Source organism: Melanerpes formicivorus, unplaced genomic scaffold, assembly GCF_026170545.1.
Source record: "Melanerpes formicivorus ecotype bairdi unplaced genomic scaffold, bMelFor1.0.p_v2 SCAF_45, whole genome shotgun sequence".
Classification (NCBI taxonomy): domain Eukaryota; kingdom Metazoa; phylum Chordata; class Aves; order Piciformes; family Picidae; genus Melanerpes; species Melanerpes formicivorus.
The window spans coordinates 4,091,944-4,119,797 of NW_027142397.1; the positions used below are offsets into that span (position 1 = coordinate 4,091,944).

The 27,854-nt window shown below is 46.4% G+C and overlaps 1 protein-coding gene across 1 annotated transcript in view; it reads left to right on the forward strand.

The window, feature by feature from the left end:
• The window catches only part of LOC137451659 (protein argonaute-3), a 42,700-nt gene extending 15,933 nt beyond the window's left edge, over positions 1-26,767 (forward strand). The window contains exons 6-19 of the mRNA XM_068159344.1: positions 1,674-1,808; positions 4,874-4,961; positions 5,105-5,252; positions 5,509-5,628; positions 5,869-5,991; positions 6,762-6,895; positions 7,359-7,543; positions 8,300-8,459; positions 8,986-9,076; positions 9,880-10,074; positions 10,758-10,892; positions 11,590-11,691; positions 13,250-13,449; positions 14,772-26,767. Coding sequence (XP_068015445.1) covers positions 1,674-1,808; positions 4,874-4,961; positions 5,105-5,252; positions 5,509-5,628; positions 5,869-5,991; positions 6,762-6,895; positions 7,359-7,543; positions 8,300-8,459; positions 8,986-9,076; positions 9,880-10,074; positions 10,758-10,892; positions 11,590-11,691; positions 13,250-13,449; positions 14,772-14,880 — 1,925 coding nt within the window. The 3' untranslated portion in view covers positions 14,881-26,767. The remainder of the gene's footprint in view (positions 1-1,673; positions 1,809-4,873; positions 4,962-5,104; positions 5,253-5,508; positions 5,629-5,868; positions 5,992-6,761; positions 6,896-7,358; positions 7,544-8,299; positions 8,460-8,985; positions 9,077-9,879; positions 10,075-10,757; positions 10,893-11,589; positions 11,692-13,249; positions 13,450-14,771) is intronic.
• The last annotated feature ends 1,087 nt before the right edge of the window (positions 26,768-27,854 follow it).

Below are 27,854 nucleotides of genomic sequence, written 5' to 3' on the forward strand. Positions count from 1 at the left end.
CTTGCAAACAGCAGCTGTGGTGGAGCTGTTCTTGGAAAAATGAATGTCAAAATCTTACCAGTCTGAGAAAGAGTAGTGATAGGATGAGAGGGAATGGATTGAAGCTAGAGGAGGGGAGATTGAGACTGGAGATTAGGAAGAAATTCTCTATGGTGAGGGTAGTGAGACACTGGAACAGGTTGCCTGGGGAGGTTGTGGATGCCCCATTCAAGGCCAGATTGGATGGGGCCTTGGGAGCCTGGTCTAGTGGGAGGTGTCCCTGCCCATGGCAGGGGGGTGGAACTAGATGACCTTTGAGGTCACTTCCAACCCAAACTTGGATGAGTGTGTGAATCTGAAATACCCAGTGCTAGTGTCTGCATGGGGGAACTGCAGCCCAGGTAGGACAAGAGTATTAATTTACAGCAGTTGGCTTCACAGAAAGTACTGCATAAGTTTCTCCTGCCAACACTAGAAAGCCTAGCAGTCCTAATTCCTGCAGCAGAGAGAGCCTAGCAGTAGTTCCTGCAGCAGGAATTGTTCAATCCTTTCTGTGAATGAGAAACTGAAGAGCCTCCTGAGCCACAACTGACAGCACAATCCCTTGGTGTTGTGGTTTGAGGCTTAGGAAGATTACACTCAAATCCCATCACTTGATTTTTCTTCTGGTTGTTTAACTCCTACAAGGTTCCCTGCAAAATCTGTTTCTCCCCATGTTGCTGTGGGAGACAAACCAGAGTGCTGCCAGCACCGGGTGTCAGCTCTTTGTGTGTTCATTCAGCCCCCAGCAGCCGGAGGTGTTGGCCCCAGCGTCTCGTGTGAAGTTGGCAGCCTGCTAAAGTGACACATGTCTGAAGAATGTTGTGTTGTGTTAGCCCAGAGATGTGGTGGGTTTGGTACAGGAGAGCTGGAAAGCTAAGAAAATGCTTGTCAAGTGGGTTTTGTTTTCCTGTTGTTGCCATTTTTAAGTTGTAAAGGTTGGCTTGTGTCTGAGCTGTGTCTGGTGCCTCTCACCTTCCCTGCCCTGTGGTGTTTCAGTTGCTTATAACCTTTGTCAAGCAACTTCTTTATGGTCTTCCTTCCATCAAATGAGTCAACTCTCCTGCTTAAAACTGAATATATTGCCATTCAATGGCATTGTGTCATTAGTATGCAGGAGGGTAAGGGATTTTGGTAGACCCAGGGCTGCAGACATCTAAAGTAAGACAATTTGTGTACAATCAAAATAGTCCTCATGTTTCTACCAAGTATTGTTGCAGTAGTTGAGCAGATTGTGTCCCTGACAAACTTGACAGTGCACATTGAATCATCTTAGCTTCTCATCTTCAGAATCCTTCAGCAGAGATCCAGTAATGCTGCTTCTGCTTGCAGCTCCAGACAGGGCCCACAGAGAGTCTCTCAGGGACATTGCAGCTCTCTAGAAATGAATTATCTGGGGAAAAGCCCTTTCAAAACCCTGCAATGCAAGGTGGTTGCAGGATGACTGTGCTGGAGGCTGATGTGTCACTGTGGGCCCTGTGCTGGCTTTTACACTTTCTTGCAAGCTTTGCTCATCTGCTTTTAAAATCCTGTGCTGCACAACGTTTGCTTGAGGGTTATGTGGAGTTTTAGAAAGCATTTATGTACTGCTTCACAACAGTCTGACTTGGGTTGGGTTTCTGTTTGTTTTACACTTCCTATTTTGCTCATTTTAGTTTCTGCCACTGCCTTCTACAAAGCACAACCTGTCATTCAGTTTATGTGTGAAGTTCTTGACATTCATAATATTGATGAACAACCAAGACCTCTGACTGATTCTCATCGGGTAAAATTCACCAAAGAGATAAAGGGTGAGTAGAAATGTGTCTGTTCTGTCCCAGCCAGCACAATCAAGGCCTTGTTTGAACTGGAAACCTCCTGGTTAGCATCAAAAGGGCCCTAGAGCTGCTAGGAGAACTGCAGTGTGTGGCCCATTTGTAGTTCTAGTCCTGAATGAGGCAATGAGCTCTACAGAGATGAAAGCTGAGAAATGAGGAATGTTCCCAGTGGCTTGAAGAGGGAAAGAGAAAGTGTGTTGCTTCTGGCCTGGATGGAGGGAAATTCTTTGCTGGATGGCTAAGCTGTAATGGGCAAGGGGCACTGAGGCCACAGTGGCGTTGTGCTGTAGCTCTTCTGTTCAAATGCTGAGGCAAAGTGGAAATGGATTTCAAAGCTACCATCACTGCTTCTTTGGAAGTGTGCTATTGTGGTGACTTCTAATAGCCCAGTGCCTTATGGAGAAACAAGTGCCACTTGCTAACTCGCAGCTGAAAGCCAAATTCCATTCCAAAGGAGTTGCATAAGATGCTGCTTTGAGTAGTTTCACTCCATATATGCTACTTGGCTTTGCCTCTGCCCATTTCATTTCATTCCAGGGTGATCTGCAGAGAGAGAAGCCTGGTAAGAGCTCAGCTCTGCAAAACTCTGCTCCTAAACACTCCTGTTACTTGATGCAGGATTACACCATATTGAAAGAGTGGCTAGTCAAAAAAGAAACCTCAACTGTAGTCATAAACTGATGTGTTCACAGAGGAATTATTTTGTAGCAGTCCTGACATGCCTCCCTTTTACACCTACCTGTCTGTCTTCATTCTGGAAGACAGGTAACTGGGGAAGGAGAAGCTGTCTCTGCTTGCTTGTGGATTCCTCAGAGACTCTGCTGCTGCAGTCAGACGATGCTGAAAGGTTACCTTTGCTGTCAATATTTATTTTTACTACTGTAGTATCTGGGGACTTCAGCCAAGATGTTGTGATCACAGAGAGTGAAGCAAAGCCTGCGTTGGAGAGTTGGCAGCCTGAGCCGCTCTGTGGGAGGGCAGCGCCTTCTGTAGTGCCACAGCAGATTAATGACAAAGCAGTGAATGGGTTCCAGATCTCTCTGTGATCACAACCCTTTGCTGCTTGGCCACAGTGCTTCATGGATTCCTTTTGTTTCTTTTTTGTGCGTGTGTATTTTCTCTTAATGCTTGTCATGGTATAAGCTCAGCTGGCAACTAAGCCTCAAGTGGCTGCTCGCTCACTCACTCCTCCCTGCCCTGGTGGGATGGGGAGGAGAATTGGAAGAAAAAGGTAAACTCCCCTTGAGACAAGAGCAGTTTAATGGGACAGCACAAGGAGAGGAGAAATAACAATGACAAGACTAATACAGGAGTATATTTAATGTGAGTGATGCACAATGCAATTGTTCACCACCCGGAGCATGATGCTCAGCCCTTGCCTCAGCTGTGATCCTTCCTCCTCATGGCCAGCTCCCCCAGTGACAGACTGGGTGTGATGTTCTGTGGCCTTAGGATATGGTGTGGAATATCAATATCCCCTTGGCTGCTCTGCCTCCTCCCAGCCTCTTGTGTAAATCAGCCCTAGCCTAGCCCAGCCCAGCACAAGGCAACAGCAGGCAGTGATGGCTTAGTTTTGGTGATGCCATGTCCTAAGTTAAGGTTGCAATTAGTGTTGCCAGGAGTCAACTAAAGTCCAGTTGGAAGTTCTTTGGGATGTCTGTGTCCCTTGTAAGTGAACACAATAATCACTCTCTGGTGCTTCAGAGACCTGATTTGACATGGGGTATTCAGTCTGAGGTTCCCAATGCACAGGAGCCTCATCAGGACAAGTCATCCAGCTGCTCTCTCAAAAGCCTTCATGAGGAGGCTATAGGTTGAATTTTTTGGGGCATTAAGGCTCTGTTTTCTACTCCCCTTTCTTCTGTGGGGCTAGAAAGAGCCCTAACAGTGTGCTGATGCTGTGCAGCACTGGTGTGATAAGCTCAGTGCTCCCAGCAGATGTTGTCTGCTCTCTGTAGAGCCCAGACAGTGCACACACAGGAATGGCCCCAGAAAGCCTCTGTGAGCTGCTGTTGTTGCTGTCATTATCCTTGTGCTTGGAGATGGAGATCTTCAGCTGCTCAAAATCTCAAGTTAAACTCAGTCTGTGAAATGAAAGAAAATGACAGGCTGAATGTGAGCACAAAGCTAAGGGGGGGTGTGGAAATGAGCAAGAAGGCAGAAATCTTGGTTTGCCTTTTTAATTCCCATTATGTTGGAACTGCTGATTTTAAGAGGTATCATCACTGAGAATGAGGAGAGAACATGGTGAAAACAGCTGTGTCTGAGGTTAGTCATGTGCCTGCTAAATGAAAGTGCCACAAGAAGTTCAGATGACAATGAACATTAAATACACAATGATTTGGTTTTGAGGACAGTGCCTGATTAGTCAGGAATCAAATTATCATGGAAGCAAAATGTTTGGAGAAAAATCTTGTGCTGTTTGACCCTGGTGAGACCACACCTGCAATACTGGGTCCAGTTCTGGGCTCCCCAGTTCAAGAGAGACAGAGATCTGCTGGAGAGAGTCCAGTGGAGGCTGTGAGAATGACTGGGGGCCTGGAACAGCTCTGCTATGAGGATAGACAGAGTCAGAGACCTGAGGCTGTAAACAGTCTTGAAAAGAGAAGGCTGGAGGGATCTTGCTGATGACTACAAATATCTGTGGGGTGGGTGTCGAGATGAAGGTGCCAGGCTCTTCTCAGTGCTGCCCAGTGATGGGACAAGGAACAAGAGGTACAAGCTGGAGCCCAGGAAGTTCCACTTCAACATGAGGAGACAATTCTTTACTGTGAGGGTGCTGGAGCCCTGGAGCAGGCTGCCCAAAGAGGTTGTGGAGTCTCATTCTGTGGAGAGATTCAAACCCCACTTGGATACTTTCCTGTGTGACCTGCCCTAGGTGACCCTGCTTTAGCAGGGAGGTTGGACTCAAGCTCTAGAGGTCACTTCCAACTCCTAACACTCTGCAATTCTGTGACACTGATCATCAAAACTGTTGGATTACAGCATGCAGACCTTTGTGCAGTTGTGATATGAGGGGCTTTGGTGCTTTTGTGCAGGTCTCAAGGTAGAGGTGACTCACTGTGGCACGATGAGAAGGAAATACCGCGTGTGCAACGTCACCAGACGGCCTGCGAGCCATCAAACGTAAGCTGCTCTTTGCCAGTGTAAAATGTGTGACAGCTGATCACCGAAGGTGGAACAGGACTTAATACCTTGTTAGTCTAGGGGGTGCTGATGCTTGCCAACTAAGATTTCTGTCCATTTTAGTAAAACCTGTGTCTTTTCAGCTTTCCTTTACAGTTAGAAAACGGGCAGACTGTGGAAAGAACAGTAGCACAGTATTTCAGAGAGAAATACAACCTCCAGCTGAAATATCCTCATCTTCCTTGCCTACAAGTGGGACAAGAACAGAAACACACCTACTTGCCTTTAGAAGTAAGGAACCTCTTCTGCTACATCAGCTTGTTCTTGGTGGGCTGTCTCATTCTGCAGGCTATCACAGCAGGGCACTTGGCAGGACCAGGTGTTACCTATTCTACACCTTCATTCTTTTATTTCTCTAAGAAACTATCTACATTTTATGCCTTTTAAAGTTCAGAATTATGAGAGAGGCTATGCAGAGGTGGGGTGTTGTGTCTGTGTGGTGTGTTGGGATCAAAGTCTGAATTGACTCTTCTGGGTTTCCCTTCAGGTCTGTAATATTGTAGCTGGCCAGCGCTGTATCAAGAAGCTAACGGACAATCAGACATCAACCATGATAAAGGCCACGGCAAGATCTGCTCCAGATAGGCAAGAGGAGATAAGCAGGCTGGTGAGTTCTTCACTTTCAGTTGTGTGTTACTAAATGGCACAGGGATCAATGGCATTAATGCAGAAATGTCTTACACACTTCCATGACCACTAAACCATGTCCCAAAGTGCCACATCTACTCCTTTTTTGAACACCTCCAGGGATGGGGGCTCTACCCCCTCCTTGGGCAGGCTGTTCCAATGCCTGAGCACTCTGTCAGTAATTAGATACTTCTGTAACGTGGAACAACTCTTCTTTTAGGTGAGAAGTGCAAACTATGATGCAGATCCATTTGTTCAAGAGTTCCAGTTCAAAGTGCGGGACGAGATGGCTCACGTGACGGGGCGCGTGCTGCCAGCCCCCATGCTGCAGTACGGAGGGCGGGTGAGGCTTTGGCTTTCTGCTTCTCTTTTGGAGACTCATTTCCAGTGCATGCTGATCATTTCGGTCTCTTCACTTGTACTGTGCAATGCAGGGATCAGTTTGAAAGGCAAACTCTGCCTTGCTGCCCTGACTCCTTGCCTTGCTGCCCACGCTCTCTCCCTCTCTGCCTTGCTGCCCGGGCTCCCTCTCTCTCTGCCTTGCTGCCCAGGCTCTCTCCCTCTCTCTGCCTTGCTGCCCAGACTCCCTCTCTCTCTGCCTTGCTGCCCAGACTCCCTCTCTCTCTGCCTTGCTGCCCAGGCTCCCTCTCTCTCTGCCTTGCTGCCCAGGCTCCCTCTCTCTCTGCCTTGCTGCCCAGGCTCCCTCTCTCTCTGCCTTGCTGCCCAGGCTCCCTCTCTCTCTGCCTTGCTGCCCAGGCTCCCTCTCTCTCTGCCTTGCTGCCCAGGCTCTCTCCCTCCCTCTGCCTTGCTGCCCAGGCTCCCTCTCTCTCTGCCTTGCTGCCCAGGCTCCCTCTCTCTCTGCCTTGCTGCCCAGGCTCCCTCTCTCTCTGCCTTGCTGCCCAGGCTCCCTCTCTCTGCCTTGCTGCCCAGGCTCCCTCCCTCTCTGCCTTGCTGCCCAGGCTCCCTCCCTCTCTGCCTTGCTGCCCAGGCTCCCTCTCTCTTTGCCTTGCTGCCCAGGCTCCCTCTCTCTCTGCCTTGCTGCCCAGGCTCCCTCCCTCTCTCTTTCTCTGCCTTGTTCACTCACTTGAATTTCTGTTGCTTTTGTTTCCACAGAATCGAACAGTGGCAACCCCAAGCCATGGAGTGTGGGACATGAGAGGGAAGCAATTTCACACTGGGGTTGAGATCAAAATGTGGGCTATAGCTTGCTTTGCAACACAGAGACAATGCAGAGAAGAAATACTGAAGTAAGGCATGTCATGGTTCAGGCTTTGGACTGTTCTCTTAATGAACCTGTCTTAGTGGAAAGATGAATATAAGATTTGTAATGAACACTTTACCTGGGCTTAGTAATCTAAGATGTTAAGGAGAGAATCCAAGCTGCTTTCCATCCTTGCTGGAAGCTCCAACCAAACCCTGTACCTAGATATACTGTGGGGTTTTGGTCCTCTGATGTTGCTGCTCTCTATGTAGTTCCTTCTGATGGCTTGAATGAAAAACCAGAGTTGTCTAAACTCTTTCTTTTGCCCCATTCTGGCCTGTGGTGCTTCAAAGCTGTTACGTAGCTCCACATGATGAATGTGATTCAAATGCTGCTTTACATTCTATTTGGAACCATCTTCCTTTCAGTAATGACATTCTCTGTCTCCTTCTGCTTTGGTGGTTGGGTGCTGTTGTCCTGCCAAAATTCAAAGAGCTTCTCCTCTCCAGGGGTTTCACAGACCAGCTGCGCAAGATCTCCAAGGACGCCGGGATGCCCATCCAAGGCCAGCCCTGCTTCTGCAAATATGCCCAGGGAGCAGACAGTGTGGAGCCCATGTTCAGACACCTCAAGAACACCTATTCAGGGCTTCAGCTCATCATTGTCATTCTGCCAGGGAAGACCCCAGTGTATGGTAAGGGAAACCCTCTGTCTTTGCCTGTTTGGTCAGGTATCCTGAGAAACTCACTGCCCAGCATGTAAGGACCCTGTCACCTGGAGTACTGTGTCCAGTTTTGGAACCTCTATTACAGGAAAAATATGGATGTGCTGGAACATGTCCTGAGAAGGGCCATGAGGATGATCAGAGGGCTGAGAGAGTTGTGGTTGTTCAGTTTGGAAAAGAGAAGGCTTCAAGGAGACCTTTTTGTGGCCTTCCAATATCTGAAGTGGGCCTACAAGAAAGCTGTGGAGGGACTTTTTAGGGTGTTGGGTAGTGCCTAGGACTAGAGGGAATGGATCCAAGCTAGAGGAGAGCTAGATTAGGTGTTATAAAGAAGTTCTTCACCATAAGGGTGGTGAGACACTGGAACAGGTTGCCCAGGGAGGTGGTGGGAGCCACATCCCTGGCAGTTTTTAAGGCCAGGCTGGATGTGGCTCTGGGCAACCTGATGTAGTGGAAAGTGTCCCTGCCCGTGGCAGGGGGCATGGAACAGATGATCCTTGAGGTCCTTTCCAACCCTGACAATTCTGTGAATTTCTTCAGACATTAGAAAACCAAAAGTTTTGTGTCTGAAGATAAAATGAATTGGAAGCAGGTCTGGGCATGCAGGTAGGTTGGAAGTTATTTTGCAGGGGTAGGCACATTGAAATGAATGTGAGTTAAACTAAGACCAAAATACTGCGAGGATTTCAAGCAGCCTCAAGTTGTATCCTGGTGTTTGCTTCTCAGCGGAGGTGAAGCGAGTGGGAGATACACTTCTGGGGATGGCCACGCAGTGTGTTCAAGTCAAGAACGTCATTAAAACATCTCCACAGACCCTATCAAATCTGTGCCTGAAGATTAATGTTAAACTAGGAGGAATCAACAACATCCTTGTACCTCACCAACGGTAAGGCTCCCTGGGGAGACTGATTTGGGGTTTGTTTTACCAGATGTGGTTACCTTTGCTCCTTAGCACCCAAAATTTACACATGGCCAAGTGAGCAGATTTGATCTGGGGATTAGGAAGAAATTCTTGACAGTGAGAGTGGTGAGACACTGGAACAGGTTGCCCAGGGAGGCTGTGGATGCCTCCTCCCTGGAGGTGTTCAATGCCAGGTTGGATGAAGCCTTGAGCAACCTGGGCTAGTGGAAGGTGTCCCTGGCGATGGCAGGGGGTTGGAACTGGATGATCTTTAAGATCCCTTCCAACCCAAACCATTCTTTGAATCTATGACCACTATGCTGGTTTTGAAGCTCCCAGCTTGTAACAAAGGCTGCAATTGTTAGGGTTTGGCCAGAGTTACCTGCTGAGAAGGTTTCTCTGTGCAGCTTTGCACAGAGAAGCACACCCCCCCCCCCCCCTTAGACTAAGCAATGACCTTGCACCAACTCTTCACCTACAAGCATGACTTAGCACTTTTTTCTTTTTGAAGACCTTCTGTGTTCCAGCAGCCAGTGATCTTTTTGGGAGCTGATGTCACTCACCCTCCTGCTGGAGATGGAAAGAAGCCTTCCATTGCTGCTGTAAGTGTTATTCAATTAGGGTTGGGTGGTTTTGGTCTTGGGTAAATGTTACAAGAGTAAATGCAACACATGGACTATGTCTGTGTCAGATATCTTTGCCAGCTCTTTGCATGCATTTCTAATGGTGTTAAAAATCATGTCCTGGAAATTAAAACACAGCCTCATACTTCAGGCCATTGCCTTGGCTTTATTTTTTACTTATAATCAAGGTAAAACAGCACTTTGTTAAATCATAAAGTTCTGCAGAAACATTCTGAGGGCAATAATGCAGCTTTGTGATGTTAGAGGATAACATTTTTCTGTTTTTAAAGGAGAACAATGTAATTAAAGGCCTGGTTTAGCAGGAATGGTTTTGATACCTCTCAGCTTTTGCAGTGGTACAGTCCAGGAGATGGAGGTGGTGGTTGGATGCTTGGTCAGTCCTTATTTTGTCTCCTTGGTGTTGTAATTTGCATTGATCAAAGTGTTTAAAGTCACTAAGGCAAACTGCAGTGTTTCTCTGTGTAAAAAGTGAGAAAACTTCAAGGAAAAAAAGAGGTCTGCTTGGATTATAAGATGATACATGAGTGCTGTCCACAAAGAAGACTCCAAGGCAGATAAATTCTGCAGCTGTGTTTCAGGGTGCTTGGAGGTGTTAAATCTGCATCTACTACAAGCAGTGGTTAAAAACATTCCTGTGGTGGTTGGTTTGCTGTGAGTCTCTTCTGCTTGAAAATTGCTGCTCTTGCCTTTTTTTACTCTTTTCATTTGTCTTGGAACAGCTTTGATCTTGAAGTCTTGACTCCTGTCATCTTCTCCTGAAGGTTGTAGGTAGTATGGATGCTCATCCAAGCCGGTACTGTGCCACGGTGAGAGTTCAGCGACCCCGGCAGGAGATCATCCAAGACCTTGCCTCCATGGTGAGGGAGCTGCTCATCCAGTTCTACAAGTCCACACGGTTCAAGCCCACACGTATCATCTTCTACAGGGATGGGGTCTCTGAAGGACAGTTTCGACAGGTTGGTTCATTTTGTGGCGTTCTTGAAGGACTCTGTAGCTTTGTACTAACCCCAGTCCCCCTGATCCAATTGCTGTGCTGCTTAAGTTGCTTTGTTGACACCAAGATACTACAAAATAGTGATAAGACAAGAGGGAATGGGTCAGAGCTGCAAGAGGGGAGATTGAGACTGGATTGAGTGTATTGAGACCACTGAGGGTGGTGAGACACTGGGACAGGTTGCCCAGGGAGGTGTGGATGCCCCCTCCCTGGAGGTGTTCAGGGCCAGGCTGGATGAAGCCTTGAGCAACCTGGGCTAGTGGAAGGTGTCCCTGGCGATGGCAGCGGGGTTAGAACTGGATGATCTTTAAGGTCCCTCCCAACCTAAACCATTCTATGAATCTGAAAATAATTGAGACTCAAGGAGACAATTTCTTAAGGACACTGGGTAAGAGAAGTTGCAACTTCTTTCCTGTCTAGGAAGGAGAGCTCTTGGAATATAGAATCAAAGAACTGTTTTGGTTGGGAAAGGCCTTTAAGATCATTGAGGTCTTAAAGGTGATTTTGAGAAAGCCTATCCCTAAGAACTTCCTAATTGGGTTGCAAAGTTGCCCTTAATAGTGTTAACTACAAAGCATTTACTTGGTGTTGTGTGTAGAAGGCAATGGAAGGAAAACCCAACCTGTTCTGTTCTTACTCTTGCAGGTTTTGTATTATGAGCTGCTGGCCATTCGAGAAGCCTGCATCAGCCTGGAGAAGGATTATCAGCCAGGAATCACCTACATAGTGGTGCAAAAAAGGCATCACACACGATTGTTCTGTGCTGACAGAACAGAAAGGGTAATGAGCACCTTATGGGAACATGCTTCTCAGTAAATGTGATTGTCTTTGCCTTCAGGCAAGGTGGTGAATTGATAGCACAATGTTCTGTGTTGAGGTGGTGGGGAGCTATAGAGTGTCATTGTCAAACTTGGAACATCTGGAACATCTCTGCTATGAGGATAAGCTGAGGGAGCTGGGGGTGTTCAGCCTACACAAGAGTAGACTTCAGGGGGACCTTAGAGCTGCCTTCCAGTACCTGAAGGGATCCTACAGGAGTGCTGCAGAGGGACTTTACATAAGGATCTCAAGAGACAGGACAAGGGGGAATGGTTTGAAGCTGAGGCAGAGCAGAGTTAGACTGGAGCTTAGGAAGAAGTTCTTCAGTAGGAAGGTGGTGAGACCCTTGAACAGTTTGCCCAGGGAGCTTGTGGCTGCCTTTGCCCTGGGGGTGTTCAAGGCCAGGCTGGGTGAGGCCTTGAGTAGCCCAGTCTAGTTGAAAGCTGTCCCTGCTGTGGTGGGGAGGTTGGAGCAGGTGATCTCTGAGGTCCCATCCAACCTGAGCCATTCTGTGAACATCCTTGGCTGCTGCACAGACAAAAGGACCGAGGCAGTTCACTGACACCTGGCATGTCTTGAACAGAACTTGTGTTTGTAATTACAGCTGAAGTCTGTAGAGATCTTTCAGCTGCACTTTCTAACGAGGCCTTTCCCCTAGGTTGGACGAAGCGGCAATATTCCGGCTGGCACAACTGTAGACACAGATATCACACATCCATATGAGTTTGATTTTTACCTCTGTAGCCATGCTGGAATACAGGTATGGCTGTTTCTGTGTAAGTAACTGTGGATTTAGGACATGTTGGCTTTCTCTCTTTTGTGCCACTTCTGTTTGCAGACAGTTAATTAGTAGAGGAATGTCAGGTAGCTCAGTTTTGTCCCAGGTATCACATTGTGGCTTAAGAGGTGCTCTCTGCTACCCCTTTAAAGCTTACATTGATGGTGAGTGATACTTCTTAAAGCTGATTTTAAACAGTCCACCTTACTTTGTGCCTTTGAAAAGAAAACTTGCTATTTTAATGATTTAGAACCACAATGAAATTAACATGGAATCAAGCTCTCCAATGTAAACTGTTTGGAGGACTGAAGGCAATGTTTATTTGCTGACTAAATGCAGACTGGTGAATTACAGGCTGTGGAAATTAAATCCAGCAGTGTGCTGGTATTGCCAGCAGCACTGTGGAGTCAACTTAATGACAAAAATTGTACCAGAACATGGCTTAAAAATGGGGGAAATAAACTCTTTACATTTTTACCCTGTGAGCCTGACCACTTTGTCACAGGGTTTGGTTAAGTTGGGTGGGGATCTCCAGTTTGGTTTTATTCAGGAGTTAAATCTCCTGCTGCTTTTCTCCCCTTACTTGTCTGTTTCTATGCTGGGCAAGCTGGGGTTTGACCACTTGGAAGTGAAAAATAGTCTCAATCCAAACTGAAGCAGAAATCCCAGATGTAGTTGCAGCTCATTGCTTTTCATAAAGCAAGCCACAAAAGTCTCAAGTTAATTGATACTTTTAAAATAGATGTATTTTTAAAAGGAGAGACTTCTTGCCAGGCTGAAACACAGCTATTGACCTAATTCAGTTACCCTGCAAGATTTAACTCTTTGTAGGGGAAATTAGGAGGGAAAAGGAGCGTTACCTCTAAAAACAGTGTCTTACAAAGTGCAAGTCAAATCATTTAAGAGTTCCTTAGAACTGTACTTGGTATTCAGAGCTTCTTCCTAATAAGGAAACATTCAAGTACTGATGGTGAAAGTGTGTGTCTGGGAGAAACCTTCACTCCTTGACATGTACAAATCAGACTCAGCATAAGCTGAAGAGCAAGGCAGCTCCTGAAGTTGTAGGACATTGTGTGGAGGTCAGGAAGTGTTTGGGCTTGTGTAGGACTTTGGAAATGCTGGAGCTGTTTCTGGTCTTCATACTCTTAAGTTAAGTTGCTAGGGGGTTGGAAGGAGTTAAAAGCAGTTATATCTCTGGGAAATGTGTCTTGATGAGGAACAGTTTTAATTGAAGGTAGTTAAGAGGTGGTGTAATGGTGGTTTAGTCATGTTGGAAGCACATTTTGATTGTTGAGGGGTATCTAGAAGGCACAAAGGTGTTTTTTTCCAGGCAAGAATAATTACAGTAATATAATCATGTAAAGCATGTTAGGGCTTCTTATTAATCATTAAACACATTTAGGGCTGCCATAAAAACTGCCTTTTCTTTGGCTGCTGTTACGTAGGAGTTCAGACAAGATAGTCTGGCCCTTTCTGAGCTTAAAAATTGATGATTGCTTGGCAAAGCCAGATAAGTGAATCGCTGTTCCCTTCTTCTCAGGGTACCAGCCGTCCCTCACACTATCATGTTTTGTGGGATGATAACTGTTTTACTGCAGATGAACTTCAGCTGCTGACTTACCAGCTCTGCCACACATATGTGCGCTGCACACGGTCGGTGTCTATCCCCGCACCAGCCTATTATGCTCACTTGGTAGCATTTAGAGCACGATACCATCTTGTGGACAAAGAACACGACAGGTAAGTGACAATGGAAGCTTCAGGTCTGCTGTCCCCATTGGTCTTTGCTCCATTGTTAGGTATAAAGCCATCTGACTGGAGATAATTACTGCTCATTTTGCAGTTAATGTGCTTCCCTCTGGGACTAGTCTTAAGATAATGGTTCCTGACAGCTGCTGCTCAGCGGCAGGCAGGGGTGGGTTGGGGGATTCAACTGAGTAACACTCAAATTAAGAGAGTTTTAATTGCATCCAGGGAGGTTTAGGTTGGATATTATGAACAATTTCTTCACTGCAAGAGTGGTCAGGGATTGGAACAGGCTGCCCAGGGAGCTGGTGGAGTCCCCATCCCTGGAGGTGTTCAAGAAACCTGTAGCCATGGCACTTCAGGACATGGCTTAATAGCCATAGTGGTGTTGGGTTGATGGTTGGACTTGATGGTCTTAGAGGGTTTTTTCCCATCAAAACAATTCCATGATTCTATGCATTTACTTCAATGTTCTGTTAATCCTTTGATGTGTTCTGAGGGAGGAAAGCCATGCATTTAGGGATTTTTTTTTTCCTTTAGAATTAGAGGAATCATGAATGAAGCAAAGGTTAAGTGCCTGCCACTTACCTAACTCTTTCTACACCAGAAGTACTTTATAACTTTCAAGCCATCAGTATATTTGTAACAGGCTGATTTATAGATGAACAAACTGAGCAGCTGAGGTGAAGGGATTTGTCAGAAGCCTTGAGGTTGGTGGATAAGCAGAGAAGTAGATACTTCTTTTTCAGTATACCATTCTATTAGTGTTGCCATGGTGCTCTCCTAAGCGTTGAAGAGACGTCAGAGTGGCTTTTTGATGAACATGGACATGCTGAAGTGGGTCCAGAGGAGGGCTGCAAAGATGATCAGAGGGCTGGAGTACCTCTTCTGTGAGGACAGGCTGAGAGAGATGGGGTTGTTCCCCCTGGAGAAGAGAAGGCTCTGGGGAGAACTTAGAGCTGCATTTCCCTATCTGAAGGGGACTTACAGGAAGGCTGGGGAGGGACTGTTTAGAAGGGCCTCTGGTGACAGGAATGGGGTGGTGGATGACACTGGAGCAGGGTTGGACAATACAAATAAGTTCTTCACTGTGAGGGTGGTCAAACACTGGAATAGGTTGTCCAGAGGTGTGGTCAAGGCCCTGTCCCTTGAAGACATTCAAGATCAGACTCAATGTGGCCCTGGGCAGCCTGCTCTAGTTGGAGACGTCCCTGCTGACTGCAGGGGGAATTGGACAAGACACCCTTTGAAGGTTGCCTTCCAACCCTACACACTCTGTGATTTACAGCCCTGCTTTACCCCTGTCTCTCTGGCAGTGCTGAAGGAAGCCATGTTTCAGGACAGAGCAACGGCAGAGACCCGCAGGCCCTGGCGAAGGCCGTACAGATTCACCAAGACACCTTACGCACGATGTACTTCGCTTAAAGTCACTAAGATGGGAGCATCACTCAGCGAGAGGAGGAAGAACTGAACAATTTAAGCCACATACAATGTATGTTTTTTCCAGTGGGGTTGGTTTATGGGGTGTGCCTCCGAAAAGCTGACACTGGGGCAGGGGTTTGAGAGGCTTAACCCTTAAATTGACACGAGGAAGATTGTTTACTTCATCGAGGAACACGGCACTATTATGCAATATGAAACCAGCCAACTGCTTTTTTTTGTTTGGGTTTGTCTTGGGTTTTTTTTTTTGGCACAGAAGCATTGCCATCATCATTGGTTTCTTTTATTTCATTTGGGGTTTGTTTTTTTGTTTTTCTCCTAGTTTAAAAACCCTTTTAATGCCTTTACCTCAAGTTGCTTGGCAGCACAACTCTCTTCACAAAGGAAAACATCATGGTAAAGTAAAAAAAACCACACAAAAAAACCCCAAAAAGAGGGCAAATTTCCTTTTGTAGGAGCAATCACAGGGATTGTTTGGGGGGGAGAAGTGTGCAAAAAATAAGCAGTTTTCGTTTTTACCCCCACTGTGGGGAGGAGGTGTTGGTTTTTTTTTCCTCTCAGTATTGCCATCAAGCATTCAAATGTGAACACATCCCAGCACGTTTGAATGCCCAGCACTAGCCAGAGAAAAGCTGAAAGGGGAGGAAGATGTTTTGCACACTGATCCAAGAATTTAAACAGAATTTAGCCAACTGCTGCCTTTGTGTCTTTTCCTCACAGCTTTGGAGTTCTAGGCTCCAATAGTTCCCTTTCACAAAGCAAAGAAGCCAGTGGTATCCTGGGCCAGGCAGTAGTGAACACCACCCCCCCCCCCCGCCAAGTTGAATTTACTCAAGCTGCTGCTTTACCTAGTCCAAAAGTTTCAATTCTCTTCTATCTGGCAAATGAAATACCCTGAAGCTTCACGTGTCACGTCCCATGTTTGATGGGATTCCACTTAGTAAATACCAGAACTGAAACTTTAGAGCTAAGGCTTTTTGTTTTTTTGGTATAAAGAGAGAGAAAAAAACAAAAGCAAACTGCTACTTTACTTGCTGCCTCTCACACCTTAATGTGATGTCACATGGATGTGTTTTGGAGTTGTTGTGTTGTTATTTTGGGATGTTTTAGCTTCCTTTTTTTTTTGTTTTCTTGGATATTTATTAGAGTAATAATAATGCTTTAATTTAATTATTACAGAACATTATGGTCAACATCAACTTTTTATTTTGTAGAAGTGTAACCGTGTCTTTGTTTTATACAAACTGACAACTTGTTTTTGCTATCTTTTAGTGCAATAAGCGTTCTAAAGGTTAAAAAACAAACCAACAAACACACACACACGCCACCTGTGTCCATTGAAGCTGTGCTGAAGCAGTGTTTGTACCACTAGCTGTGGGAGAGAATGGACACCTCCACGGTTTTAAAAGGACAGAGTTAAAAAGCCTTAATTTTGAAAGGAAAGTTGTTTGGGGTTTTCTTTTTTTCAGTCAGAAGGAATCTTTGATTTTTTCTTTACTTGTGATTTAACAAAGGAATTTGCCATGTTTTTGGCTTTGAAAGGCAGAGGATGTCTGAGTGAAACAGAAAGGGTTGGGGTTGGGTTTTGTTTTTTAATTAAGATCCAAGTTTTTACATGCTCAGTTAAACCTACTTGACATCAGTAAAAAACAATGTCTGGGGTTACTAAGAGTTTTAAGGCTTTTTTTTTTCCTCTTTGGTGATGACTTTCCTTTTAAAATTAAGTTATTGGTAACTTCATTTCACTTTGCAAATAAAGAGGGCTGGGATAGTTCTAACGTGTTAAATCACTGAAATGTGAAACAGATGAATGGGACTCTCTTTCATTCCACTTTAAAGGTAAACCCAATATTTAAGATGTCAGAGACGAGCATTTATTCAGTGAGGGGGGGACTGGGGAGTTTTGCACTTTGTAAACTCGTGAACTGCATTTTTTGACTGTTTTTATTTGCACTGGTTCATAGAATATATACTGCAGATAGTTTGTATGGGCATTGCTGTTATCCCAGCCCTCCTGACCTCCACCTGCTCTCCACATGAAAACCAGCGGGTCAGCATCGGTAGCTTAGCTCCTCTCTCCTGAAACCCCCTGTTTGCCAAGATACTGTATTTTGAGCCTAAAATCTGAGCCCATTTTGCTTCAACAGGCATGAATCTTTCCCCTTCCCCCCCACCTTTTTTTTTTCTGCCAGAAGACAAAGTACTGTATTTTGTGCATTTGTTTGTTGTACTGAGATGTCCATAGTGCTGTTGACAACACTCCCACAGAGCTTTACTAACCACTCCCTGTACAGACAAATCTTATCTCCCAGGATTGAGGAAGATAACATAAATACTAACTTTGCAAGTCACAACTGCACTGGAAATAGTGGTGACAGTGGCCAGCTGGCTGCTGGCTCAGGGGGTCCCTTAGAGGAGGAGGTGGAAGTGTGATGAGGACAGCTCAGCAGTCCCCACCATGTCTGACAGGGGTCTCCGGAGAGTCATGAGCCTATGTTGGCTGAATGGACCCAGCCACGCTCTTCAGCTTCTTCATCTGCTTGCCCCTCACAGAAACCTGCTGCAGGGAGGTTGGGGAACGAAGGAATCCCAGCAGGGTGCTTCCCAAATACGTCTCTCGGATGTTCTCCCTGGTTTGTGACCTGCCAGTTTTCTCTTAGAAGCTCTCTAGCTGTTAGTTCTGTTTATGAAAGAAACTGGAGCAGTGTAGATTTAGGTTGGACATTAGGAGGAAGCTCTTTGCTATGAGGGTGGTAAAATCCTGGAACAGGTTGCCCAGGGATGTGGTCGAAGCCCTGTCCCTGGAAATACCCAAGATCAGGGGTCAGGCTTTTTCTTCTTTTGTCCCCACGGGAAAACTGTTTTCAAGTAGAGACTTTTCGGCTTTAATTTATTTTTTTTTAGGACTAAAATAACAACCAAACCTCCCAACTCTTTTACAAGGAAAAAAAAAAAAAGAAAAACTTCTAGTAGATTTCTGGCATTCAGCTGAAAAATTCCTTTTTATAAACCCTCCTTTAGCACTCCCTTCCCACGCCGCCGTACGCTTCTCACCCTGCCCACGCTCAGCGACCGCTTGGAGAAGCTTCGCTCGCTTGCTCGCACCCCAAAAAATGAAGAAAGAAAGAAAGAAATGAAAGAAACTTCCTTGGGGAAAAGTGAATTCCTGCTTTTTGTTTTTTTTCTTTTCTGTTTTTGTTTGTTTTAAAAGAAAACCCTGGTTTTCATGTGAAGAGTATTTGGATGTTTTAATCTCTCCTCTTGGTTGTTTTGGCAAATTCCTCTACGTCAAGTGCCGATTTACTTCTTTGTATTTCGAGTTGTGAGGGCCACACGGTGATGATGCTGTAGCTGCTATATTTATTTGAAAGGAGATGGACAATTGCTGCACTAAGGAATGAGGAGATAAGCAAGGAATCAAGGTTAGTTAGATGTCTTGGGTTTCTTTTTGTCGGTTTATTTCCTCCCTCCCCCCCCCCCCCCCCCTTTTTTCTTCTTTTCCTTTCTTTTTTCCCCTCCTTCAAGAGAGAAATCAATGGTGTGAAATATCAAGTTGTTAACAAAGGGTGCTGTCATTTTAATGGAGATTAAATAGCCAGATATTCTTCCTTTTGTTTTAAAAACATATATTTTGATGTTTGCAGTTTTTTGGGGCGGGGGGGCGGGGGTGGGGTTTGGGGGAGGGGGGTTGGGATTAAATGGTACCTCATCCGTGGTGGCAGTTTCCAGTCTATTTTCAGAGTATATGGATTTCTTTTATTTTTGTACCTGCTCTCCTTTAAGAAAAAAAAAAAAAGAAACAAAAAAAAGGGAAAAAAAAAAAGAAAAGAGAAAAAAAAAAAGGAAAAAAAAAAAGTTAATAATAATAATAATCTCTCAAATTTTATGTGCTGTTTGGGGAAATCTTGGCATACCGGATCCCTCCCCCCACCTTTCTGTTGGGAGCTGGCTGTATATAGTCCAAAGAGGGACGTGGGCAAAGGCTGGCACTCGTGCTGCCCGTGCAGATCCGCTGGCCTCTTCTTTTATGCCTGCCTAGGAAATCAGTTCCTGGCTCCCAAGCCGCTGTACCAGTTGACTTCACCAAGACCTCGCTTGTAATTAACAAGTGCCACTAATTGCTCCCGTGGTCGGAGCACACACACAGGGCTGGGCGAGGAGCAGCTGTCCGCTATCGGCCGCAGGGACCTGCAGCTGTGGCCCTGCTTCGGTGCCAGCAGCCGGAGCTGCTCCCGGGGCCGCTCCCAGCCCAGCCGAAAGCCTTGTCGAAACCTGGCAACTCCTAGGTCCAGGTTTGGAGAGAAGTTAGAACCTTCTGTAGTTGAGGCATTGCAACATCTGCTGCCAGAGTGACTGACTGCACTGTAAGTAGCAGATTTTTCTTTGTAGGGCACTTGAGCCGTGGGCATTTTACTCAGGATCGCTGTGTTACTTACTGGTCAGTGTGGGATCTGGTTAAATGCAGCCAACAGTTATTTTTATAGGCTTCAGTCTGGCATCCTTTTGGAAGCTCGGCCACAGAAATGGTTTTCAGGAGTAAAATGGCTTTCTGGAAGTTATCAACCAAATGATTTCAAGATGCTTTTGGTCCTAAACTGTTCCCCTCTTCATGTATAAAGTTTTGTCCTTGAAATGATCCATGTGAGACACCAGGTAGTCATCTTCTGTACAAATTCCAGCTGCAAATACTGGTTTTCTACTAGTCTTGAAGTCCACTCTGGTGAAATTCCAAGCTCAGCCTAGACTTAAAAAAAAAGCTTGAGGCCTTTTTTTAACTATTGTTTTAACACTTCATATCTTGTCCTCTTTTTGGTATTTTCCCTGTTTTGTGAACTGAGGGTTTAGAACCTTGCTTGAAGCACTTTTTGTAACCAAGGAATTGAAAGCTCAGATTGCATGGAAGCTATAAATCCAGTTTTTAGAGTTTGCTAATTTCTAAGTGGCCATGATAGCCTCTGGTCACATCAGGCAGATCCTCTGTCCCTTCAGTGCTGGGGAATTTTGGTGGCTGCCATTGGCAGGTTGTTTGGATCTAGGGAAGAAACCCGTCAGGATGTCAAAGGGAATGATTCTTGTCCATCTGTTCTACCCAAAGATGGTACTTCAGGTTGATGCTGGGTGTCAGGATATGGTTTGTTGTTTCAGCACATGTTAGGTAGAACTTTGCTTAGCCAGTTCCCTCATGCTTTTGTGTGAACCTGAGCAGGCAGTGGTAAGAGTTGAGCTAACAGAGGGCTTTCTGCTAGTAGAAGATTTTGTACTTGCAGTAGTTGAGGTTTGAACGCAATGGGTACAGAATCCTACATTTTACCTCCCTAGCAGAGTCTCAAGAATCCTGATCTCTATGACACTAAACCAAAAACCAAACTGTTGTCCCTCAGTAGACAAAGGTGCACTTGGAGGGGAAGGAATCCCGGGGGGAGAGGCTAGCGAGGGAAAATGCCGAAGCATCCGTTTGACAGAAACAAAGGTGTGGATGGGAGGCTCCCACCTGCTTCCCACCCCACCTGCCCTGGCCTTTCAGGTCTTGTCTGAGGTGCCCCCTCACCTAACACGGGTAGTTAACAAAAGGGTCCTTTCAAAACAAATCAGTTCCACTGTTGAAAACTTGGAGTGACTTTTATTTTTTACTTTTAAGCAAGACTGTCCTCAGAAAGTGCCTTTTTAGAAGATGGTGCTGTAGATTTTTATTTTCCAGTTGTACGTGGCTGAAAATCTAAGATAATTTATTGAAAATGCCAAGTGTTTGATGGTATCTTTCAGGTACTTTCAAGCATCAGCTTCTCTGAGTCAGGACCAAGAATAATGAGGAAGGTGTTTCCATTTGGAGGGAGAGGCGTTGAGGAGTGATCACCAAATTCAGCTGGTAGGCTAGGACTGGCTTGGATTTAGTCAATGCAATTTACCCCTTCACATTGAGGGGGGCTGGGGGTTGGAGGAGAAGCCACAGCACAGGACTCTCGGGGTGATGTGATGAGTGCTGAAAGGGAATCCGTAGCTACTGGACTGAAGGATGTCATCTCTGGGGTGTAGCAAGCTCCCATAGATGAAATGGACAAACATAGCTATCTGAAGGTTAGGAGCTGGCCAGTCCTGCTGTGAACAGACCTCAGGTGGCTTCTGTTGCTGAAGGAAGGATGTGCCTGCATCAGTGGGATTTGTCATTCCAAACTGGGAGCTTTGATAACTCTGGATGAGAGCAGCTTGGTGGGGTAGGGGATACTACCCTGCTCCAAGGGCTGGAGAGAAGAGGGTCCATGGTGGGTTTGGTGAGCATTCCTCTGGGTCAGGAAAAGCTGTAGACTAGACTATTAAACACTGCACCTCAGTAACCTTGTAATGCTGCATAAAGTAATAATAATAGCAAAGTTCTGCTTTGATTACACTGTAATGTGCTTGCACATGCCTGCAAAAAAAAAACAATCCACACTTTCAGTTGTGTAAAGGTCTTAATAGCAGATGTAGGACGTTTTTTCTTTCATGATGAACCTTGTCCCTTATCGTGGTGTTTCTGTATATTTATCAGTGATCTGTGTGCAGCTCATAGCTCTGTGTGTCTGGTCTGTGTGTTGCTTTTAACACTTGTTTTCTAATGGGGTGGGAGGGAGAAGTTTCTGAATGTTTTGGGGTTCTTCTCCAAAGTCAGCCCTGCCTAATCACCTGCCTGACTGAAACAGCTCAGCAAGCACAGACTGCTTTAACTGGTACCTTCTTCCTTTCAAACTGAAGTGACTTTTGTGTTCATTTTCCTGCTGTTCATACAGTGTTGGACATTGAAGGTGTGGAATAACTTCATGTCAGTCAGGATATTTTGGAATATCAGGAGCTTAAGTGCAAAACTCCCACTTGAATTGCAGGTGGTGTCTTGGCAGGAATAGATAAGCTTGTGTCCAGAGGTTTTTTTTTTCTAGGAGCAAGCAGAGCTTTCCAAAACATTTGGGCACAATCAGCAAACTATTGAGGGTACCCCCCAGTGGGGCAGGGACGCTGTCTGGAGCTGCCCACCCCTCTGTGTTGGAAGGGATGCTGTTGGATTATTTCAGCATTTCAGGTTGCCTGTGAGTCAAGGACCTTTTTGCTGTGTAGCTGCTTCTGATCCAGTTTAAAGTGAACTGATGTCTCTGGTAGTTAGCTACCAACTTTCTTATCAATGCCACTTTGTTGGACTTTCAGCTTGCACCAATGTGAAATGGTTTTATATCCCTGATTTCTTAATGTTCCTAGGCTAGGATTTAGAGAGCATGTTTTCAGTCTAAATTCTGAGCCAAAACTGTCTTGTGTCCCTTTTAGTAGTAAGCATTTTTACCTTGTAGACCAAAAAGGGCCAAAAATCTTGTACCATCAGCTTGTTTGCAGCAATACTTTCCATCTTCCCAGTTCATTTTCTATCTCTATTTAGCTAATACTGAAGCTGTTGAGACTCTGAAGGAAGCTGCTGCCTCTTCTACCAAAAGAAATGAACTCGTAGCTGAGGATGCTGGTTTGTTGGGCACAGATCTCTTCCTAGAAGTCTTGCAGTGGTGATGATGAGCTGAGGCAGTCGTGGGTTGAATTACAGCAGAAATGTGCTGTGTGATTGCATTCCTTGGAGGGTGCATGGTCCGATTTAAATGCAAGCTAATAAACCACTGAAGATGTAGGCACTTGAAGTCTTCACAGGACAAATACATCACCAAAAAAACCAAACAAACAAACAACAAACCAAAAAAAAACAACCAGATGTGGAGAGTTTTGGATTCTTCTTCCTCCTCCTTCCTGACAGTTTCAGGATTTGCTCTAATTGATGCCACTCAGAATGAATTGTGCTGGGATTAGTCCTAAAGCCGAACTGACCCAGCTGTGTTTTAGGAGGAGGGGAAGTGGTGTCTGGGCTGTTAAACCCATAGTAGGAAGCTCTATAAAACCCAAGGAGGAAACTTGTCTTCATATTGAAAAAGCTGAATATACTGATGATAAACTCTCATGCTGCTAGAGCCTCATGAACCTGTATCCACAGCCTACCCAAAAAGACCTCCCCATGACTACTTCAGAAACTGATGCATGGAGCATGGTGGGGGGGAAGCATTTTCCTGTCTTTTCAGAGTGCCTGTTCCCCTCCCAAACGGACCTGTAATAGCTGTACAGATAAACTGTTTTGTATTAAAACCTTGAAGCTACCTTACTTGGTCAAACAGCTACAAGTTCAAGTAGATCGGTGCTATATGAAACAATGGAGCCAAGGGGGTTTGTGAGCAATATCTGAGCCCTCCATCAAACACAGATGCTCCAAGAGATTTCTGGTTGCAGTTTTCCCACAGTCCACACTGAAGTGTGCCTGGCTACCGAGAACAGCAGCAGCAGGCAGTTGTAGAGTTAATTTTGCTGTAGCACTACAGTTGCTCTGCTCTTCCTCAGCTCTTACCTACCTCCCTGTTCCCTTAGGCAGGATCACTCTCCTTCTGCTGCCTATAGAATGAGCCACGTTGAGCTGTGTGGAAGGTAAATCAGCTCTGGATGTGAGGGGTGGTGGGAGTGCCATGGTGATGAAAGCAGTTGTCTGTGGAAATAAAGGTCTGGTTTGGGAGTTGAGTGGGTTGGGCTGGGAGTTGGGTGGGTGCCAGGTAAGCCGTGGTGAGTTCAAGCCCTTCAGGGAGCTTGATGGGAAGGGTCGGACATTAGCTTAGGTGTCCTGAGCTGTTTGTGTCAGACTTGGACTCGTTGAGAGCAAGCATGTGCCTTTTTCTGATCAGGAACAGAGCTGGCAAACTAGTGTTTGCATTGGTGATATGGTTAGTGGTTTCATTGAGTTGTTTTTTAAGGCTTTGAAGTCCTTGGTCAGAATGGAGTTAGTTTTGTGTTGAATTACTTCAAGAGAGCCCTGAATTATTTGTGAACTAGAACTAATCAGAGAGGAGAAGCTTTTAAAATAGTGTTTCTGGAGAGTTAATGGCATCAAATAAACTTCCTGGGAGACTTGCAGGTTTTTTTTAATGAATTTAACCTTGCTTCTATTTCTCTGTCTAATGAGAATCATTAATTCTGCCTTTATTTGAATGTTGCCTGTCCAGTGATGTCTTCACTGTGTGCTGTGCTCCTGCAGCTTTCCATACACTTCACTGCTTCTTCCCCCCCTGCCCTGTCAGGTGGCTGTCAGGAGATGAAGAATGTTGTTCAGTGGATGTTGGGGAGTAGTGCAGAGCTTTGGTTCAGTGAGAATGTGGAGGTGAGGATGAAACATCACAGGTGATGCCTCGGGAACCTGTTTGCCAGCAGCCGAGGGGAGTGATGTGTGCGTCCAAGATCATGCAGTCTCTTGGGTATGGAAGGAGTCAGCAGAGTGGTACCAGGGAAGAGATCTTCCCTGAGCTGTGGTATCAAGGTAGTGGTAGGGTGAAGGCTGTGTGCTGTGCAGAAGGAGGCAGCTGTGTCCTTAGGGGCTAGTTTGTTCTTAATTCCGCTAAAAGTGGATTTTCAGACCGCAGTGGAAGAGCTTCTCAGTTAGGTTGTATTTTATGTGGTTTTGAGATACTGAAGAATCATCCAGCCAGGAACTCTGGTCTCACTGCTGGCTCTGAAATGGGTTCCCTCTCTGACCTTGGCTACTTGATTCTGCCTCCTTTTTCACCCCATCTAGCAAATGTTTGTGATGATTCACATCGCCTTACGAGAGCCAGCTGCTGGGTGGGTGAAGCACGCTGTGGAAGTGCTGACAAACCTGTGCACCTCCTTGCACGTTTGCATTTCCACTTACTACAGCTCTGGAGCCTGTCTGCCACGAGCCCCTGCTCCTCACTTGCACCTCATCCCAGCTCTGCCTGAGGAAAGCTGTTGGGGCTGGTCCCACGATGTTTACCTGTTGCTTTCTTTTAAGGTAATCCATTTATTGCAAAAGAGAATGTCGGAGGGCAAGTTTATTTAAATGGAAGGGGTTGGTTGTTTTCTCCATTGCTGAGGATTCTGTAGGTCTTCTAAACACATTTGGCAGTTGGAAAATGAATACCTACTGTAATACTATCTAGCAACACAGAAAAATGTGACTGTGTGTTGAGTTCAGGGCTACGCTAGCCCACAAATCATGGGTCCACAGCCCATTTTTGAGTACAGGTGTGCAAAAATAAGCTATTAAAATAGTTACTAATAAACTTTTATTACGCTTACACTTGCAAATCTCTTAAACATATTCAAAAGCAGTTCCTTTGATAGAAAAATCCCTGTCTTGCCAGTTAGTGTTCACTCAGACGTACAGCAAAGTGCTACCCACTGGAGCAGCGCTCAGCGTAAAGACCCTTCGGAAGGTTTTGAACCTGATGGCGTGCCAGCAAAGCAGAAGCTAGAGCAGGGCTCTTAAACTGGGGAGGAAAACCCCTCCCAAAAAAAAACCTGAGAGGAAGCCTGCTAGACCTGAAGTTTGCCTTCTGGCAGCTTAGAGGTGAAGAAAGCTTCTTTGGGGCGCACGGTTTCGTCCATCACTTTCCTCCTGTGGCTGTAGTTTTTAGTATTCTCTGGACTTGATTTCTGATTTTTCAGCCAAGTGGTCTCATTTCTGCAGTTTTCGGTGTTGAATCTCAACCATGAGACAACTTGATGTTGTTTTCCTGTAGGGAAACCTGCTTCTAGAAGGTTGCATTTTGTGTCTGTTTTGCAGGCAGCTTGGAACAGACAGGTCCAGCATTAGCAATAGGGTTGGCAGAACACGTTTGTGGTCCAAAATGTTCCTTTTACAGACCCATTGCCCAGCCCCTCCTGCCATGACCAGGGACACTGGAGTGTGGATCTTGCTTTTCACAGGCTGGGTGATGCGCTTCTGCTCACAGGGTTCCTCCTGGCTGTTTTATTCTTGTCTCTTCCCGTGGTGTGAGCAGTTAAGCGTCCCTAGGTAGCCTGTTGGTGGATAAATCATGTTGGTTCTTGTGTGGGGGAAAATAAACATCTAGGCTGGTGGTGTGGCCTGGAGGTGTTTGATCATAGTTTAAGATCCTTACCAGCAGGTATTTAAAGCTTTCACAGTAATGGGTAGCATTCTGTGATGAGCCAGTGTGGGTATTACCATTTGAGGAGAAGGTGGCATCGCATGTGCCGTGGACACTGGCAGTGACCAAGCTGTGTTGGTTCAGGAGCCTGCTGGAGGTGATGTTGTGCATATACATTTGATACCATATGTTTAAATTGAAATAAAACCCCACCACATTGTGCTGTTTGGGATTCCTTTTCACAATAAAACTCTTGATAAACCAGTCGGGGGGGGTTGAGATTCCCTCCTACCTCTACAATCTTGCTCTTTCTCACATGCTGGTAACTGCTCCCCTTGTTTTGGTGTTACCGTTGCTTAAGAAGGAACCTGAGCGTGTTCCCACCATGAAGGTATTGAGGGGGGAAGGGGGTTTCCAAAGCAAAAGGGAATTGTTTCAAGAATCAAGCAGAGCTGTGACTCGAGACATTGCACAAACAGATCGTAGATGGATGGCAAACAAACTGGGCAAAGCCTTTATTTTTACTTAACCATCTTGACCATGTGTGCCTCTTTGTATTACGGATGTGGGCTGCAACCATGTGGGGTGGGAGGGGGAACCATGTGTGGTGTGTTTTGAGATGTACTTGCTAAGCAGAAGCGGTGTCCTCTGCCCCTTCTCCCTTTCCAGACAAAATTGTTCTTGCCAAAATTTTCTACCTGTTGCAAGAGTTGCTTTCTTTCCAGCACAGTAAAATGTCAACTTCCTTCACTTGTTCCTTCCCTCTCGTTAGGCATCTGTAACCTTCTGTACGACTGTGTATAATACACGGCAGTCATCAGATCTCTACTGGCTTTAGATACCATCAAGCTGGGTGTATTGTAAACCAACCGTATTCATTTGAGGAAAAAAAACAATAATAATAAATTTTTTTTTGAAATGCAGCTGTGATCTTTTCTTTTGATTTACCCCCAAAAGCCGTGCCCCACGGGAGCGGATGGAGACGGAGGTGCTGATCTTGAGCGGAGGTGGGTGGGAGCTGGGGGGGCATACTGGAAGAGGTGACGTGGCTCAGGCTGCCAGAACATGGGTTTGACTCCAACCTTTTCTGCCTGGTTTGATGCCCTTTAATAATTATGGGGTTTATATTTATTTATTTATTTTTTAAGGGGGAGACCTTACTGAAGTGCTCAGGTCAGTGATTTAAATCATGATGCCCACAGAATTAGAGCCGTGGTGGGTGATGCTGGTGATCCCCATGGGTGACACCAGTGGTCCCCGTGGGTGCCATCGTGTCCAGGTCAGGAAGAGGTGGTGATGCTGGTGTTGCAACACTCGATCTTGGGACGCCCCAGCCTGCTCCCCGCTGGGTGTATTGGTGTTCTGTGTGCTTCCAGTGTCGCTTTGCCGCACTTCGTTCACCAGCTGCACTCAACGCCCCGGGCAGTGCCCAGCCCCCAGGGCACTTACCCCACGCCCCCAGGCCAGGGACCCCCGGAGGGGAGCGGGAGGCAGGGGTCGTGTATCGCGTCCCGCGTTGGCCCCAACCGCCCCCGCCGGTGCCTCCTGGCAACGGCCCTGCGCGCACCGCGCAACCGAGCGGCGGCGGCCTGCGGCGGGACGGGAGCGGTGAGGGGACGGCAACCGAGACCGGGTGCTGAGGAACTGCGGCTGCCGGGGAGGGAGGAGGAGCGGAACCGGCGTCTGGCGGGCCGGGGAGCGGGGCTGGGCGCAGGGCCCGGCGGTGAAAGGAGCGGGAGCCGCGCTGCAGGGGGAGCCGCTGCAGGGGAGGGCACTGGGCCGGCGGCAGCGTTGGCCCCGAGGGGCTGGGGGCTGCGCCCAGGCACGCTGGAGCTGGGGCGCCCTGCTCAGGGTGAGGTTTCCTCCCGCCTGGGACTGAGCCCCTTCCCTGTTTGCTCGCTTCAACCTAGGGGTCGAGCCCCGCTGTCCGCAGCCCTTTGTGCCTCCTCCCTGTCTCTGCAGCCCAAGTCCTGCCTGGGAGGCTTCCCTCCCCTTGGAGTTCCCCAGTTT